The sequence below is a fragment of the Rhipicephalus microplus genome, chromosome 5 (genome assembly GCF_043290135.1).
Source record: "Rhipicephalus microplus isolate Deutch F79 chromosome 5, USDA_Rmic, whole genome shotgun sequence".
Taxonomy (NCBI): Eukaryota; Metazoa; Arthropoda; class Arachnida; order Ixodida; family Ixodidae; genus Rhipicephalus; species Rhipicephalus microplus.
The window spans coordinates 202,743,933-202,762,968 of record NC_134704.1 but is presented as its reverse complement, the minus strand read 5'-3'; the positions used below and the strand labels follow the sequence as shown (position 1 = coordinate 202,762,968).

The window sequence follows — 19,036 nt, the reverse complement described above, 5'->3', positions numbered from 1 at the left end:
TCCTAGCTTGACACAACATGCGCTGGAGTTGTGAACGCTTCATCGGAATAATTTTATCTGCTTAGAACATCGAAATACGAGCAGCCGCGGCCAGCAACGAAGTCTAACGCCAGGTAAAAAAAAAAGCTAAACCAGAAGTTTTCAGGGGTGTTTCACAGTGAACGCACAATGTTGCCAGAGACTGTCAAGGGCTGACAACACCGTCTATAGCGGTGCAAAAAAGTGGTGCACAACTAGTGCCACCTTGAAAATACTGTAGCCATTTTGTAGCCGAGCCAACATCTGGCTGAAGTACACACATGAGGCCGCCATTTTGATCGTTGTGGCGAGTGTTAAGGCGAATCGCACCTCGAGTGATCCGTGATCCGTGTAATATCGCCAAACAGGCGGTGTCATTACAGTGCCACTTATAAAAAGAAAGTTGTCCTAGCCGCAAAGTCATCGTCCAACGTTCAAGCCGTGCGGGACTTTAGAGTGGACGCAAAAAATGTGCGTCGCTGAAAGGGGTGCTGCTGTAGCGCAAAACGACATCCCAGGAACTTTGGTTGTGGGCTCTTTTATGAAGTGCGGCATGTCCAATGCGCTTGATGGCACCGAGGATTACGCACTGTTCGAAGACAGCGACAACGAAGTCAGCAGCGAGGAAAGCAGCAACGGTGAGTTGGAATGAGCATCAGCAAGTGCGGCATCTTTTATGATGCACATAACTAGAAGCAATGCGAAAGAATGACAACGACATACAAAATAGGACTAGCAGCTGTATGTTTCTTGAGTTAGTTGTATCATGAACCAACAGCTTTGTTTCATCTTCATGTTCAATGAATAGTCTCTTTGTGAATGCTGTCTTTGCTGTTTTGATCAGCCTATATTCGAGGTAATTTTTTTTCTGGGCTTCGAACTTTTGGGGGGGCCGGCTTAGAATCGGGGTCGGCCTAGACTCGAGTAAATACAGAATACAAGATTGAACAAAATCTATTGCCTAGTAAGATGCACGAATCTATATCGACAATCCTGATATTTTCATTGGTCTTGTTTTGGAAGGTAGTGTAAAAGCGCTTCCATAATGCAATCACGCTGACCAGACCTTTTACAACTGGAGCTCACAGAGCCAAAGTTTATGTTTGACTTACCCAGAGAGTCGTGAGGGGCCTCCAAAGGTGGCTGTACTGGAAGGCCACCCTTTAGCCTCACTCCCGACCCTTGATCTTCAAAAAGGTCGCCAAGGCCAGGTGTTGCCAGCCGCTGCCACTGTTTGAGTGTCTCTGAACCTGCATCAACATACTAAGTTTCTTTGGATGGTTGCCAAGATATGGTTGGCCACAGTAATGAGCGTCCATGGAAACCGAAAAACCACGCCTTTTCTCTTTTCCTCATGACCTTGAAGAGATGTCGGGGCATGCAAAGATCTACCTTATCAAGTGTGAATTGAATGTAAGTACGGCATAATATTGTCTTCAAATACTAAATACGTGCTTATTGTTAAAATGTCACAAAGCAGGAATCAACAATACTCTGTGTTACTATTCAAGAATGAATTAATGAAACTGCCTCACAGTAAGCTCAGGGTGTCTTCTGACGTGTGATGCCGACAGCCTCAGCTAGTATGGTCCGTCTTTGAGAACATGATGGGCCAAAGGAACAAGAGTGTACAGCTCAACGCGTCCAGCTCTTACTCTGTGAGCAGAAAGCACCCACCTTCCAGAGGCTTGACCATGAGCAGCTTGTCAGAGAGGCGTAACGGCCGCACCAGAGGAGCGTCCCAAGGACTCGGTGGTAGTCGACGACAGGAACCCTTTTGACCCTTGCGAGGGCTCAGGCCCAGGCTGCTAAGAGAACTGTGGAGGAGAGGCGGATGCCACTGGTTGTCAACTTGTGTGACAGGAAACAGCAGGGGAATGTCACAGAAGAACCCACATGCTAAACCACTAGCAGGAGCCCGGTGACCAAAGTGCACAAAATGTACCCCATGTTCCCAAAAATAACAAAATGGACCTTTAGAGCTACAGTCAAAACTTGCAGTGTGATCACTGACAAGTTAGGCTTTTTCATGTGTTAAACAATGTGCGTTTGCTCCCGAGTGAATTCAATCACGTTCGCAATGAACTCACGGCGTTCCACTCAAGCGCAGTACCCCCCTCATCAAACCAATCATCCCTAGTTAGTTTCGTGCAGCACGTCGCTCACTCTGCTCTCGTCATTGCACGCCAGTTAGCTTGTAGTCGAATGAATGTGCGCGTTTGTGCTTTCTTCCCACATGCTTCACTCGGGATCCTGCTCAGGTTTGGCGAGTAGCCTTTTCTTTTAACCCAATAAAAATTTTGCAAGCAACACATGCAAGCGGTCTTGCACGACGTGGCAGCGGCCAACTTGTGAACGGCAGCATGATGCGCTTGTACCGCCTTCCTTCCACTGAGCAGCTATCTGTAGATGACTGTGACAAGGTTGCCAGTGATGAGTCAATGGCACGTTCATCGCCACCCACCACCTCGCCATCACTTTTTTATGATGCTTATCTATCAAGGCATCACCGCAACCACGCAAAAGTCGTTATCATTAATGGACCAGTCACTGCCACTACCAAAAGATGGCGAACCTTTTACGGCGGAGAGTTGAGCGTCCCAGTGAACTTTTATGCGACAAAAGTTATCACTTCTCGCGTTTGTGGCTTCTTACATTTGAAGGCATTGTTGGTTAATCGATGGCGGTTGTAAACGCCGAGAACGGCGTCAGGAAAGTTTGGGGCGCGGAAGCTGACTGCAAATCTTCATGCTGCCTGCTATTTTTATCAACGTTTTTTTTTCCTCACTACCGCTCTGATGGTGGAGATACGTCTGAAAAGTGAGCGGCCTTGCTCGCAACTTCCGAAATCTGCGTGCGGTGCTCACCATGGTTTACAATGTCTTCGTCGCAAGTAAACTGCAGCGGGGCACAGGCGAGCACGCACCTATCACATGTTTTAGAATGCCTGTTTTAACATTATTTTCACTTTGTAGGCACCATATTTTTAACGCGATCGCGTCAAAAATGTTCCTTGTAAATGTAGGAGGCTTTGAAATATGTTCACTATATGTGTACTCAGTTTCAAACGGCAGCATAGGAAAATCGTAAGTGCACCGAAATATGGTTGTTGAAACCCACCATATCTGGGATCGTTATAAGTGGGTTGGACTGTACAATGTCAGCAATAACCATTGAGCTCACCAGAATTTGGAGCTTGTCGGCTTTCGAAAATTCACATAATTAAAGTCAATTCAGTTGATTGTGCACAATAGTTTGAGGGCGACAGCATGGCAAGGCAGAATGAGGGACAATTCACAACTGATAATTTTTTAGTATATGAAAGTATCGAGAGTATGTATGCCAATTATGTCACGTGAACCATCATTCTGGTGCCATGATGTGTGTCGAAAAGACGAAAAATGGCAGGCAAGAACAACATGCACTTTTTTTTATATTTTAAGAAGCTATTTCGGGGCTCGTTAAAAAGATGGGCTTACAAATGCGGGCATAAGAGCTAGAATAGTTAAGACACCAAAAATGCCGCAACCAGCTAAAAAATGATGCAGCAGCAGAAAATAAGGTAGATACAAGCAATCATTTGTGCATTCCCATGCACGAGGCGATACGTAGCAAAAAAAAGCTCGTCTGGTGAAGTATCACGATGACAATGTAGATGCGGTCACCGACCAAGTCAAGGTGAAAAAACAGTTTCGGGATCCATATGGGTTCCTTGTTCGGTGTGAACAAAGAACACGTATGGTTCAGTAGATCGATGTAACCGTAGAGTGAACAAGAAGCCAATAAATCAGTAAAACTAGAAAACATCATGTAAAGATACAGCACACTCATGCATGTGTCATCACTTATGACAACAATCTCCCAATCTCCCCACACCAACGTCAGCGATGATTCGAGATACCACTTTTTTTTAGCTGACAAGGCTAAGGAAGGCTCCCTCGCACATTTTTCATTCCTTTTGTCAATTTCATGGGCTTCAATGATTTCACGCGTACTTCTGTCACGGGCCCTATCGAGAACATGGGTGTTTTGAAACATGGGGGTGCAACCACACCTCTGACAGTGAATTCCCAAATGACCAGCTACAGCTTTTTCTATGTTGTGCTGGTGTTCCCTAAGTCTTTCGTTTACACACCTTCCAGTTTGGCCCATGTACACGAATTCACAAGTCAAAGGAACACAATAGACAGCACTTCAACTGCAATTCACGAATTTTTCCTGGTGCTTGATTCTACAATTTCATTTCCCACAACTGTCTGCATTAACCTTTTTGCACATTCCTTGAAACCGTTTGGGAGCAGAAAACACTATGTCGGGGACGGCATTTCTCGCTATCCTTGGCAAGTTATGCGAAATGGGACGCATTTAGGGCACTACAGCAACCTTGGCCGCCTTAGTGGCGGCTGCCTGCTTCCCAACATTTGCCCTTCCATTCCTGCTTACATTTTCGGCGACGGCAGCTAATAGGTGCATAAGATAACCAGAGTCTTTAGACGATTAGCTTGGGCCCACAAGCTTGCATCGTGCTTATGGTGACACTTCATCAGTGAATTTTGAAAACAGGGATTTATCACCGCATGCTTTAGTAATCTTAAGCCAGTAGACGTGCCTGGAAGACCCGGTTTTATCCCTCACGGTTTGTAACTCCAGCACACTTCTGCTGGCGAAAAATGCAGCCCAAGGTCTAGAAATCTTATGAAGTTTGCATGTCCTGCAACGGAGTTGCTGCGGGGACGCGACGCTTCCACTTACAGTGTTGGTGTAGCGCTTTTTCACCGTGTGAATGGTGAAGACAGGCCAAACGGGCTTTGGTCATGAATGCTCACATCAGTCGAAAGGGCGTGCTCCCAAATCAGGTGCAGAGCTTTAGCCCTAGTGTTTGGTGTGACACGGTTTTGTGATTACCTTTGGGATGGGAATTCACACTAGTAACAGGTCACCATCTTTTGTTGGAGCTGCTGAGACCGGACCATAAAACTTCAGTCATGGCTACCACCCACATTCAGCAATGGGCACTTTGCTCAGGATGTACAAATACAAGCTACAATATCTACAAAAGTAAACTCACACTCGAATAGTCAGTTCTTTCCACTACACCTAACTGCAGTCTGGTCACTGAGGCCTCACTGTCAGTTCACCGTCAACTCAAACACTCATACTTGAATCCGTTCATCAACATAAGTCTAACCTCCGCTGTGTTAGGTGCGAGGTAAATGTTGCTGACGATCTTCTTCAATCGCCGCTCCTATGGGTCATGGTTAGCTGAGCTGACGTAAGCCATTTCCAGGTCGCTGTTAGTAACATGGCACAACGTCTTCGTCAGTTAGGCCTGGCACATTCCCAACCTTATGCTCGACATAATGACACCCTGCGGATTGCTGCTAGCCAACGTTCAAAGGGGGACAGCAGCGCGTGTGTCCAGGCCATCAGAAAGATGCTACAGCATCTCCAAGGAGCCTCGCCTGAGCGCTGTCAAGGTGAACAGCTAAGCCACAAAAGTGCCAGAGTTGCTACCTTCGGAACCAAACACCCACTGCAATGTCGACAGAGCGTAGCTGCCAATGAAACCTCCTTCTGCTGTAGCCACGCAAACAATCTACCTTATCGCACTGTTGTCTTGCATTACGGCCCATGTCATGCGGACTGAGGCGTGTGCTACTTCGCGGTTGTGCCTCTACCGCGTATTTTTCCTCTTGCCACAGAGGCAAGCCCTTTTGCCTTTCGCTCACCGTAACACCTTCGTCATACTTCACAAGGGCTTGCACTTCTTGGCACTTGGCTTACAATGAACTGGCAGATGCCTCCCACTGTCATGCCCTCAAGTAAGTTGAAATTGAAGGGAATTGAAAAAAATGAGCTTTTACTGTGCTGCTACAGTGACAATAATGACGAACCCGAGTAGGCTTGGCTGTACAACAAGACAAGCCAACGTTCTAGCTGTACTCACGAGTATTGGCTGTCATTGCAGTCCGACTCTTCAGACTCCTCAGACTGAGACCAAAGGCTGCACGCTGGCTTCAAGCTGCAGGGGCAAAAGAAAATGAAACAGTTTGAAAAAAGTGGGAGACTACATGATTATAGCTCTCACATTAGGATTACTTGCAAAAACATAGTGTGCTTCTATTCGAGAGCCAGTGCTGCAAAGAGGAGAAGAGGGTCTAGGAACAAATTTTTTATCAATGTGGTTTCAGTTTTGTTCAACCAAAATAAGTTCCGTTCCACTTCTGCTCTAAAACAAAACAAAAAAAAAAGAGTTGTTCCACGATAGTTCGTAACGGCCGTTACTTGCATACAAAAAAATTTGAAGTTAATGTTACAATAAAAATGTAAGGTTGATTTTTCCTCTCAAGTGACTTACAAATTCTCTGCATACCTCTGCCAATGCCTCCTTTATTTCTATCAATGTCAGTTCAAATGCACGATCCTTAACGAGAGCCGTCCGTCCGCCTTAGTTCACAGTATGGTTGAGACATGGCACCAAACGTGGGGTAGCGCTGCTTGTGTCACACGTGCGTCTGAGCGCCTTCCCATGGGGATCTCATAAGACGTGTTTCCCTCTCCAACATCATACGTCCGTAAGTTTAGGTTTTTTTTTTTTTGCACTCTTTTTTCCTTGTGGCTCAAAGCAATGCCGCTGCCGCCACCTCACGGTGCTCACCAATGTATGTATCAGAGTCTCAGTGACACTTCTTCGCTGGTTGCCGGAATAGCACCACAAACACCGACACACGTTCTCTAAGCATTGTATCTCTTAAGGAGACAGTGTGACTTCTAATATCATGAACACAAAGAATGTAAGACGCTCACCCACGGATCTATACTCAACTGCACAAAACTTTACTTCATCGGATTTACGTCATGACGGGTTCTCTCCCCCGTGACCATAAAGCACACGCGAAACCTAGGCGATGGGAGAGAGCAAGAAAAGGCTAGAGGAGAGGGTGGAGAATGGCTGAATTGGGCGCATCTGGCTGGCATTATTAAAATAGAGGAGCTGCTGCCTTTGCATGCAAGGTTTCACTACTACATCTACAGAAGAATGCATAGGAATGGATTTTACACACATGCCAGTGTTGCTCTGCCTAGTGTGCTCTGAAGGCCGATTCAGTGCTTGTAAGAACAGTCACATTCCTAGATTTTCCCTTAGGTGTGATTTCCATTCATCTACGCAAACCACACAATATAGATTTTTGGCTGACTGTGAGGAGAAGCGACTTGGTGCGAGTGCAAGTAGCTAACGTACAAGTAGCTAATGCTACTGCAAGTAGCTAACGCTAGAACAGTGCAAGTATCTAATGCTAGAAAACAAGGCTACCCTAATTAAGAAAGTAGGGAAAGGAAGCCGAACGAAATCGAGCATCGCGCAGCAATTTGGCATCCCTTTGTCTACGCTTTCAACAGTGCTAAAAAACAAGAAGGTGCTGAATGGATTTCACCAGAACTTCTCCAGCTAGCAAAGCAAGTTCGAGGGTCGAAGTTCCCAGACCTTGAAGCGACAATGATGGCGTGGCTGCAAAATGATAGAACAGCCAACCTTGTCGTCACCACAGCCGTAATGATGGAGAAAGCAGACGCGCTTGCAAATGGCTTTGTAAGTGAGGCACACGGACTTCAGTTGCAACAGCCTCTGGTTTGACTGCTTCAAAAAAAGAAACAGTGTGATGTCCAAGTCAGTGCACGGCGAGACCGGCACTATCGACACAGCCACTGCAGACAACTGGCGCAGCAGCCGGCTCGTCGAGTTGTGGGAGAGTTTTGCCGGCAGCAACATTTTCAACCTTGACGAAGCAGCCCTTTTTTTTAATGTTGCCGAGTCACACCTTCACACCGAAGAGTGGAGCGTGCTCAAGAGTGAAACAACATAAGGACAGGGTCACTGTCCTTTTTGGGGCAAATGCCACAGGTAAAAAGAAGCTGCCAGTTTGCCAGAAGCAGAGATGCCAGAGACAGGCGACTTTCCAGACTGTGAGGAACTTTGTCAAGAGGTTATCAAGGTAACAGGTAAGGGTGCCGCCGAAAATGACGTGCCTTTGGTGGAGTACAGACTGTGTGAACCGGATGTTGCAGTAACCAGAGAAATGACCGACGCTGAAATTGTTCAAACGGCCACTAACGTAGAGTACGGCAAAGACAACGACGATGACGAATAGTTCAGAGAGGTGTTGACATCTTCTGCGACGAGAAATGCGCTGAACTTGCTTCAAAATAAGGTTGAGTGCAGCGGCAGGGGAGATCGACTGATGGAAGTGTCAAGCAGCTGGAGGACACTTTTCTTGGCTCGAGTTCGACCGCAAAGCAGACGAGCATTCGCCAGTTTTCCTCTCTTAAATAAAATGGTAGTGCGACAAAACCCAGCTGGTTAGTCTCTTGTGTGTTATTTTTCTCTTTTGAACCTGCAAGAGTTAAAAACTGCCGCAGAAGAGCCGTAATCAGTACTTTTTCTGATAAAAGCTCATATTTTCTGGCGATTAGCGTAAACTTTAGTTACCGTAATTACTTGAATCTAACACGCACCTTTTTTCCGGTTAAGAGAGTTCATAAATCGCATGCGCGTTAGAATCGAGCACGAAAAAAAAAAATGAATATGGTCATTCTATTGCCATCGCCACTTATGAAATGGCCGCCCCCTACGTGCGCCCGCATGGCGCGTCGGTCATTTCTGCCTATGTGTTTCCCATGTGCGGCCCTTCATACGTGTGCTGAGGAGTTCGTCATCTTGTAGTACATTAGCATCGACGGCATGGTAGGGCCGACTCCAAAAACACGACGAGTGCACCACAATGCTTTTTTAAAAGAAAAGTCATCGCGTGTGCTGGAACGGACAGAAATCGGGCCGCATCGCGGTGATTCGGAGTTCCCGAAACGTGCGTGCGGGACCGGCGGAAACAAAAGCAAAATATTGTCGACAGCAAAGATTCACGCAAAGGCTTTAGTGGACCACAGCAGGGTCGGTTTCCACAAATTGAAGCGCTGCTCGGCGAGTATGTGATTAAGCAGTGAGCGGCACAGCGGCCCGTGACGACATAACTGCTCCAAGTGCAGGCTATGCAGTTAGCCTTAGAAAAAGGGCTAATGCAGAGCCATTTTAAAGCGAGCAGGTGCTGGCTAACGAAGTTTATGAAGAGGAAAGGCTTTTCCCTCCGAAGGCGTTTGGGCATATGCCGGAAGTTGCCGGAGGAGTACGAAGAAAAGCTTCAGAGTCTTCAGAGGTTCCTCCTAATTTTGCGGCACAACAAGGGCTACCTGCTTGGGCAAATCGGGAATGCCGATCAGACGCCTCTTTACTTCGACATGCCTGGCACCACAACCGTCGAGGAGAAGGGGGCGAAGCAAGTTCGTGTACTGACATCGGGCCACGGTAAAACTAGAGTGACAGCAATGCTCCGTTGCACGTCAGATAGGCATAAGCTTCCCCCGTACTTCATATTTAAACGGAAGACGCTCTCAAAAAGAGTCGTTTTCCCGAGTGGTGTGATCAAGCGGGCCAACGAGAAAAAAGGGTGCGCGTTGCAACCGATGTCTTAGTTTTTTTTTTTTTTTTTTTTTTTGTCGTGGAAACCAGGCGCGCGTTACAATCGAGGGCGCGGTAGAATCGAGTAATTACGGTATCTTGAAAATTTGTTTATCTCGAAATTTTCTCTTGTTTTTACGACTTCGAGTTAACGAGGTATTATTGTACCTCACAAATAAGATCCCAGGTAGGCAAGCAAGGGAATCATGCTAAAATGTGTGACATAGCATGGCAGACGAGTATAATAACAAGCAGGCATCACACAATGTAAATTTCATAATGAATAGGTGCTTCAAAGCTTCTTATGAATAGCCCAGCCATAATTCACAGCAAAAAAAAAAAACAGTGCATTACAAAATTGTAGTGGGTCCTTCATCAGGGATCATACAAGTTTTCAAAACAAAAATTCAAGGATATTCAAGGACTCTCCAAGACCTATCACAGGTTTTTCAAGGACTAAAAAGTGGCATGCAATGTTGCAATTTTTTTATTTCAGAATTTTCAAAATGGACTCATTTTTATTGCACTTATATAGTACATGCATACAGCAATTATAACGAACGTGCCTAGTCGGCACTTAAGCTCACTTTAGCTTCACCGCTTGAACAAAGGGAGAGGAGCCAGCATCAAAGAGCATTAAGAGTCTCTCACTTTGGTGGTTCGTGGTTTAACGCAGTAAAACTCTATTCTCCGTCTAGTTTTGCAAAAGAAAACTATATTAACTTACGCCAAACTACTGTTTCGGAAATGCAGAGTTGATCTGCCAATTCATACCTGTAAATTCACGGATTCTGAATTTGGGAGATTTCGACAACAGGAAACGGGAGAGAGGGGTGTCACACTCGTTTATTTTCCCTCTTTGTCCTTTTGCACCAAAACACCGTGAAAAATACAGTAAACATCAGCGTTGCACAATCTCATACCGACGTGGAGTGACTGAACACTCGAGGTGAGGGTTTTGGTCCCAACTACAGTAAAAAGTTCGAGTCTCAAAAGGGAGCGAACATACTACTTGTATCTCTCAAACTTTTTAATATCGATACAACTAGCAAAATATATTTATGTCCAATGAACTCGTGTATGTCTTGCTGGGACACACACGAATGGACAGGATATTGCAGTCGGTTGCCTTAAAAGCGCGGGTCGAAGCTTCCCAAGGGAACATGCCTTTGACAATGAACTTCCTTGTTTCTGGTCCGATAATGATGAAAATTAGCACAGACACTAAGAATGGCCTCACTGTGCTTCCATAAACTTTTCGAGGCGATGACACAAATACCTAATTGAGAGACAAATTCTTTTTTAATTGAACCTTGCGATAGGCTGGAGGATTTATAAAATGACAGGAATAGTTGGTAATTTCTGTATGCACAGCCAAATAAATTGTCACGATGAGTCACAAGTACTGGGGGATTTATTGAACGACCGGGTAGCTAGCTCTAGGACGATGCGTCAGTCGTGGCTGGCTCTCGAGCCGAGAAGAGGCACGCAATCTTCTTTCTTTCCTCCAGATGGTAGAGCAGCTCTTGCAGTCGACCCACTACGTGTGGGTTGCATTATCCCCCCCTTCGAAAAGAAAAAAAAAGTCCCAAAAATGGGGGGAAAGAAAAGTACATAGCACCACCACGATGTTACGACATAGGCACGTGGAAAAAAAAGAAATTGAAAATTCGGATAAAGTAAAGTAGAAATTAACGAGCGTGCCAATATAGGAAAAATCAGTGAACGAAGAAGCAAGTTCACAAAAATAAATAAATAACATAAAGAACAGTGTACGGCAAAAAAGAAGTTATGAACGACGCGCAATAAATGGTTTCATGCGCAACACATGAACGACATCCGACCTTGGTCGTGTCCTACTCCGTGCCTGCGATGTTGAGTCCGGAACCACTTCGTAGTTCACGTCACTGACACGACGTAACACTTTATATGGGCCAAAGTACTGGCTCAGTAACTTTTCACTAAGGCCACGGCGGCGGACGGGCGTCCACACCCAAACTTGGCCTCCGGGGTTGTAAAATACTTCACTGTGGCGGATGTTATAGCGCCGTGCGTCTGCCTGCTGTTGCTGGCCGATGTGTAGTCGCGCGAGCTGCCGGGCTTCCTCAGCACGCTCTGCGAATTCATCGGCGTCAGTTGCCAACTCGTCTTCGTCTTGACACGGTAGCATAGAGTCCAGCCTGGTCTGCACTTCGCGGCCGTAGAGAAGCCGAAATGGCGTGAATCGCGTGGTCTCTTGCACGGCGGTATTATACGCGAAGGTCACGTAAGGTAAGATCCGGTCCCACGTTTTGTGCTGTACGTTGATGTACATTGAGATCATGTCTGCAATGGTCTTATTCAGTCGCTCGGTAAGTCCGTAGGTTTGCAGGTGGTACGCAGTTGTCTTTCGGTGTCTGGTGTTTCTCAGTTTGAAAACCTCGTCCATAAGCTGCGCCGTGAATGCCGTCCCTCTGTCCGTTATTATACTGGAAGGAGCACTGTGTCGTAACACGATGTGGCGCATGAAAAATTGTGCTACCTCAGAAGCCGTGGCTCGTGGGATCGCCTGCGTCTCAGCGTAGCGTGTCAAATAGTTGGTCGCGATGATAACCCATTTGTTGCTGTCCGCAGACAGGGGAAATGGCCCGAGAATGTCCATGCCGACTTGGTCGAATGGCGTGCAAGGTGCTTCAATGGGCTGACGCAAACCAGCTGGCTTAACAGATGGTTGCTTTCGGCGCTGACATTCCCGACTGCTCTTGACGTACTTCTTGACGCTTGCCGAAAGTCCTGGCCAATAGTACCTCTCGCTCACTCTGGCAAGTGTCCGTAAGTAGCCCAGATGACCGGATGTGGGTTCGTCATGGCAAGCGAAGAAGACGTTGTCTCGCATGTCTCGAGGTGGAGGTAGGCACGTTTGTTCGAATGAGCGTTCTTCTTGTACAGCACACCATCTCGAAGGCAGAACGACGGCAACGAGCGGGATAAATGACGTGGTACGATTGTGCCCTGTCCCTCTAAATGATCGATGATCGGACGAATCTCTGCGTCATCCCGCTGCCATTTACTCAAGTCTGATGAGCTAATGGCGCCCAGGAAGCCTTCGTCTTCCTCTGCTTCCTGACTGACGACATGAAGGGGTGCGCGTGACAGTGTGTCAGCGTCTTCATGCTTACGGCCGGACTTATGAACGATGGTGACGCCAAATTCCTGCAGCCGCAAGCTTCATCGTGCCAGCCATCCTAAGGGTCACGCTGGCTTGCCAACCAGCAGAGGGCGTGGTGGTCCGTCACTATCTTGAAGGGATGACCATAAAGGTACAGGCGAAACTTGGTGATTGCCCACACAACTGCGAGGCACTCTTTCTCCGTAGTGGAATAATTCGCCTCGGTACGGGATAGAGAGCGGCTGGCATAGGTTATCACCCTTTCGATGTCCTCTTGACGCTGAACGAGCACTGCACCAAGCCCAACGTTACTAGCGTCAGTATGGACCTCCGTGTCAGCATCATCGTCGAAATGAGCGAGAACAGGTGCTGATTGCATGCGCTGTTGCAGTTCATCAAAAGCTGCTTGTGGCTCGTTTTCCCAGACAAACGGCGTGTCGTCCCTTGTGAGACGAGTCAGAGGTTCTGCTATCTGTGAAAAGCCATGAATGAACCGGCGATAGTAGGTGCACAAACCAAGGAAGCGCCGGACAGCTTTCTTATCGACAGGAGCTGGTAATTCAGCAACAGCGGCAAGCTTGTCTGGATCGGGCCGGACTCCTTCGGCGCTAACTACATGTCCAAGAAATTTTCGTTCTTCATAGCCGAAGTGGCACTTCTGTGGCTTTAGAGTGAGGTCCGCTGATCGGATAGCCTCCATCACGCTGCGCAGGCGCTGCAGGTGCTGCTTGAGCGTGGCAGAGAAGACCACCGCATCATCAAAGTAGACAAGACAAGTCTGTCACTTGAGCCCTGTGAGGACAGTGCCCATCATTCGCTGGAAAGTTGCCGGCACTGAACACAAGCCGAAAGGGAGTACTCGAAATTGGTATAGGCTGTCTGGAGTCACGAAGGCTGTCTTTTCGCGGTCTCGCTGATCTACCTCGATTTGCCAATACCCGCTTTTGAGATCGAGAGAAGTGAAATAATGGGCACGACGAAGTCTATCCAGCGAATCGTCGATACGCGGTAGCGGGTACACATCCTTTTTGGTCACGTTGTTAAGCTTTCAGTAATCGACGCAGAAGCGTAGCGACCCGTCCTTCTTTTTGACAAGCACGACTGGAGATGACCACGGGCTGTTGGATGGTTCGATAACGCCATCGTCAAGCATCTCGCGAACTTGCGTACGTATCGCTTCACGTTCTTTAGCCGACACGCGGTAGGGGTGCTGGTGTATTGGGCGTGCGTCCTCGTACATGATGATCCCGTGTTGAGTGATGTACGTCTGGCGGACCTTTGAGCAGCTTGCGAAGCAAGACCTGTACTCGAACAAGAGCGCTCGCAGCGCAGTCTGGTTATCGGTGGACAGATCAGGATTGATGTCAATGTTGCTCATTGATGTGTCTGTGTTATCCACTATTTCTGACGTGAGACAGTTGGTTACATTTGCTACTTCGTGGGCAAACGCTATCGAAGTGCCACGGAAAAGGTGTCGATGCTCGTTGCTAAAGTTGGTAACGAGCAATTCAGATCGGCCGTCACGAACGTGTATTACACTTCTCGCTACACATATGCCTTGCTGCAGGAGGTGTTCTAAAATTGTCTCGGCCACCACATCGCCATCGCTCAAACCACAGCATGTTACGCTGAGTAGAACACTGGCTCGGGGAGGAAGCGTCACGCTCTGTTCAGAAATACGGAGTACGTCGACACGTATTGCGTCATCCAGCACGTTGATTGCTCGCTGGGCTGAGAACGTGACGCGGCGCTCTTGCAGATCAATGATAGCTCCATTTTCCTGTAGAAAATCAACTCCCAGAATGACGTCACGGGAGCATTCACGTAGAACAAGGCAGCTTGCTACGAATGTGTACCCTGGAATCTGTACTCTAGTTGTGCAGGCGCCCAGTGGAGTAACGACATGGCAACCAGCTGTCCGAATCAGCGAGTTATGCCACGGCGTGATTACTTTCTTCAGCTGTGTTGTCAGTTTCCCGCTCAGTATGGAATAGTCTGCGCCGGTGTCCACTAACGCATTAACTACACAACCATCAATTGTTACAGCAATGTCGAGTGAAAGCCGGCTATCCTTTGCAGCAGCAGGTGATGTCGGACCAGTTTCTGTACGGTTCTGCGTCAATAGGAGGTCTTCAGTGCTTCGACGTTCAGCGACCCCACCCCCAGGGGTCGCTTCGGCTAGTTTTCCCAGCGGGGACTGGGAGATCGTGCGGTAGAATACCGCTGGGGCGTTGATGAAAATCGCCTCGGTGATGGCGAGCGCGACTGGCGCCCGGCAGACGGTGGTGCATGCTGCTGGGAGAGGTAGTTTTGGATGTCACGTGGCCTCTGACCGTAACGGGGTGGCGGCGAGTACGCAGAGAAGCCGCGAAGCCCAAGACGGCGATATGGGCCCTGGCGGTACAAGTGATCAGCTTCTCCGCAGTGAAAGCATAGAGGCCGGTGATCGGGTGTGCGCCAGACATCAGACTTCCGAGGAGACGAGTGCCGATCGTCGATGTACTGGACCGGTTGCACCGAACGATGGGCGACAGAAGCACCACGGACAAAGGGCAGGGGCGGTGGCGTGTACGTGCCTTCGTAGTATGGTATGTGCTGTGCTGACTGGAGTGAAACTGCGGGGACAGGATGAAGGAACAATGGCGGCGATGCAGCAGGGCGTTTCAAGGCTTCCGCGTAGGTTGTCCCACGGTGGTATTCAGCAGGAGCTGACGCAGCTGTATCAGGAGGCAAGGTGTCCCGGAGGGCCTGGTGCAGCTCATCCTTGATCACAGTTGAAATAGAGCTAACCGTAGGATTAGGTGTTACACCAGTCTTTTGCAACTCTTCACGTACGATATTACGGATGAGTTCACGTAAGGAGTCATTGCTGGTCCCAGCGGCGGCGAAAATGTCAGCAGTGGACATGCCACTAACTTGCCTGTCGTATTGTTTATTGGTTTGATCACTGCTGCAGTATTTTTTCCATTGTCACGGCTTCAGACAAGAACACCGCGACAGTCTTCGGAGGGCTTCGCACGAGGCCGGCGAAAAGCTGGTCCTTGACACCGCGCATCAAGTGACGCAACTTCTTGTCCTCCGTCAGTCTTGAATCTGCCCGTCGGAAGGGACGCGTCATGTCTTCGACGTACACGGTCACAGTTTCCTTTGACGACTGGACGCGGGCAAGAATAGCTCGTTCAGCTCTTTCTTGGCGGTCAGCGCTGGCATATGTCTGCAGAAGTCTACTAGAGAATTCGGGCCGCGTCGTCAGCTACTCCTCTCGATTTTGATACCACGTGCGAGCCCCGCCTTTGAGATAGAAGTAGACACGACCCAGTTTCGCCGCGTCGTCCCACTGATTCAAGTTAGTTGGCTACACGCTCGAAGTCCGCCAACCAGTCCTCAACGCCTTCGCGCTCCGTACCATGGAACGTCATCGGTGCCCGTGGGCTTTCCAACGTATAGCGGTTCGACGACGTGCTTCCCGTGCCGGTTGGCAAGGTTTGTACCGAAGTGCTGGTCATGTTTCTTGACGTGGTGGGAGCAGTATCGTTGACTTCCGGAGGCAATCCCCTGATTCGGCGGCTGGTCCGATGCACGGGAGTATTGACTGGCACTGGACTCGTATTACGGCTTCCTGGGGGGTCTGCAGCATTCGTGAGACTACCCAGCACCTCCACCAGTTTGTCACGATGAGTCACAAGTACTGGGGGATTTATTGAGCGACCGGGTAGCTAGCTCTAGGACGATGCGTCAGTCGTGGCTGGCTCTCGAGCCGAGAATAGGCACGCAATTTTCTTTCTTTCCTCCAGATGGTAGGGCCGCTCTTGCAGTCGACCCACTACGTGTGGGTGGCAATATATTGAAGGAGGCTGCGTTTTCAAAATAATTTTTTTGCAACACTAAAACTTGTGTTAACGTTTTCTCCAGCGACACTGCTATGAGCACACTTGCACTACAAACAAGAAGCCCTACAAAAAATTCCTTAAGGAGTAAAATGAAAAACTAAGTTCGCAGCCCCCTGGAACACAGTTGAAGGAGCGTTGCAAAACAAACAAAATCAAAATCTGTGCAGTGGTTGCCCAGATATCTGCTCCATGAGCTGACCATAATGCCAAAAAAAAAAAACTTTTGAGAAAACTGCATTCAAAGTCTCAACTTCTCTTTACGTCTCTAAAAGACCTAAAAATTTTGATCTCAAGTTTGTCTTGTGATATTTGAATTCTCAGGCATCTGGTCTCTGACCAGTATGCCTTGGTTGCCCCTTTTTTTCCCCATAACCTCCTTTCATGATTTACAAAGAACAAGTATGAATTTCAAACCAAGTTCTTTGTATGAAGGAGTGGTGTGATAGGCATGACAGAAAAGATTGTAATTTAATAAGACCATATACTGAAATGATTACATATATTTCTTGAGTTGAAGTTGTAATTAGCATAATTAGGTACTTGATTACAAATAATCACTGAACACTTTCTTTATTTGGAGAAAGGTTTATAGCATCAGAAAAATGGATCACACCATGACGGCCTATGCCTTCTTTTCAAATAACAAAGTTATGGGCAGAAGACTGGTGGCACAGGAATATTTAGCAGTAAAATTAATGACGCGAAATGGGCATATGAAAATTAGTGCCCCTGACTTATAGATCCTCTTTTGCAACTCTAGCCGTGAAACGCGTCATCATACAGCCAGTCGCCGAAACGCTAATTTACGAGGCTTTCATTGTCTCAGAACATTCATAGATGTTCGTGACGATATCAAGCACAGCTCCAAGCACGTCTAAATTGCATCACAAAAGCTTATTGACAACACTCCCTATGACTGTGAAGTGCGCGGCCACGTGGACAGTGCAGCCGGCGCGTAATGCACTTGTCGGCAGCGTTCGGTGACGATGCGCGAAATGTGCAACTATGATGACAAAAAAATCGCCGCGCACTGCGCTTGGCATCACATTTGCGAGTAAGGACGCGTGGAACTGCTAGCCGCTCTTCCGAGCAATTCTTGGCAGTGAAGGGGGAGGGGGTGACGTGCTTGACTGTATGGTCCGCTGCCGATGCGTAAAATGCCGTACGTAGTCCAGAGGAGCTATCGAGTGATGTGCTTCATTTCTTGCGAAGAAGCACGTTGCCAAGAGTGTGCTAGCGAGTCGTTCCCAGTCTCGCCGTCAGCGAAGTTAGGGCTAAAGACGACTCCGATGACGTGCCGCCCTCCTAGACCACGCGCTCGCTCGTAGTAATCTCATTGTGCATCCGCTTAGGGCTCCTAACTAAAGAATAATTATAGCCTAAGTGATCATCGAGCCGTAAACACGTCACGAAGTAGCGATTTTCAAGAGCCATGTTCTCGCGACGCACAAGCAGCAGACGACGATCTCCCGGAGCGAGCATTGAGCCTATGGCGAGGCGAGCTGAGGCAACATGGCGGTCACAGTCAATCAAGGGACTCGAAATGATCTTCAAACATTTGCGTTTTGTGCGCTTGTTTTTAAAGGGAGGAGCCAGCTGAGGTGAGAAAGTTAACCATGGAGAAATGCTCTTTCCGATGAGCCCAAGAAGGTGGCTCCCGGCCCCGCCTTCGCAAAGTTATAATTTTTTGAAAATTGCTGTTTTCTCACGATTTCCTGAAAAAGTATCATTACCTAGGTGGGTGAAACAAATTTTCTGGAGCACCTCTGCACAGTTTTCAGCGTAGATATTTTCGAATCAGATAAGAAAAGGGTTCCAGAAACTGGAAACTTGATTTTGAAAAAATCGATTTTTTGGACATTTTGCGCGATCCCAGAGCCGTGTCTCTCCTTAAGGCTCACTGAAAACTGAAGTCTAAGTATAGCCAAAGTACCCAGATTGAGAGGAACATTACTTTTTTTTGGAAAGGAACGCCAAAACTCTTTTAGCGTTTTTTAAATCTTTATTGCCTCTACTGCTGCATTAGCCATGTTTGCATCTGCGGTTTCCACGGGTCGTTTGTGGAAACTGGTAGTTCCATTTTCAATCTACGTGCGCTGGCTGCGCACGCACCTTCAAAACCATGTTGTTTTTTTTGCTATGATCGAATCTGCCGTGATTTTGTCTGCAGCATTTGTGGAACACGTCACTTTAACTGGTCGAGCGATGAAGGCGCATGCCCTTTCAAAGTTCTGTAACGTCGTCGCCCCACATGATCGTATCAAGAGCAACGAAAGTTTGGTCGACAGTGATTGTGACAAACGACAACCGCAGTTCTGACAGCGTGTGCGCTGGCCGCGCGTGTCCTTCCGAAACTTCAATTGCGTTACTTTCGGCCTTCGTTCCACGGTTTCGGCACATAAGTTCGTACGACCCGCCATGATGAGAAAATGAGCTCGAAACGTCCGAATTTTTGCCCAATCGACATAG

At 47.8% G+C, this 19,036-nt stretch overlaps 1 protein-coding gene across 2 annotated transcripts in view; it reads right to left on the bottom strand.

Annotated features, from left to right (window-relative positions):
* milt (trafficking kinesin-binding protein milt) overlaps positions 1 to 19,036 on the bottom strand; it is a 354,950-nt gene that overhangs the window by 144,364 nt on the left and 191,550 nt on the right. For both annotated transcript variants that reach the window (XR_012895561.1, XM_037424365.2), the window contains exons 8-10: positions 5,966 to 6,040; positions 1,696 to 1,835; positions 1,131 to 1,268 (exon numbers count right to left, since the gene is read on the bottom strand). Coding sequence is in view for 1 of the 2 variants with exons in the window: in XM_037424365.2 (XP_037280262.2) it covers positions 1,131 to 1,268; positions 1,696 to 1,835; positions 5,966 to 6,040 (353 nt within the window). In the remaining variant the exon portion in view is untranslated. The remainder of the gene's footprint in view (positions 1 to 1,130; positions 1,269 to 1,695; positions 1,836 to 5,965; positions 6,041 to 19,036) is intronic.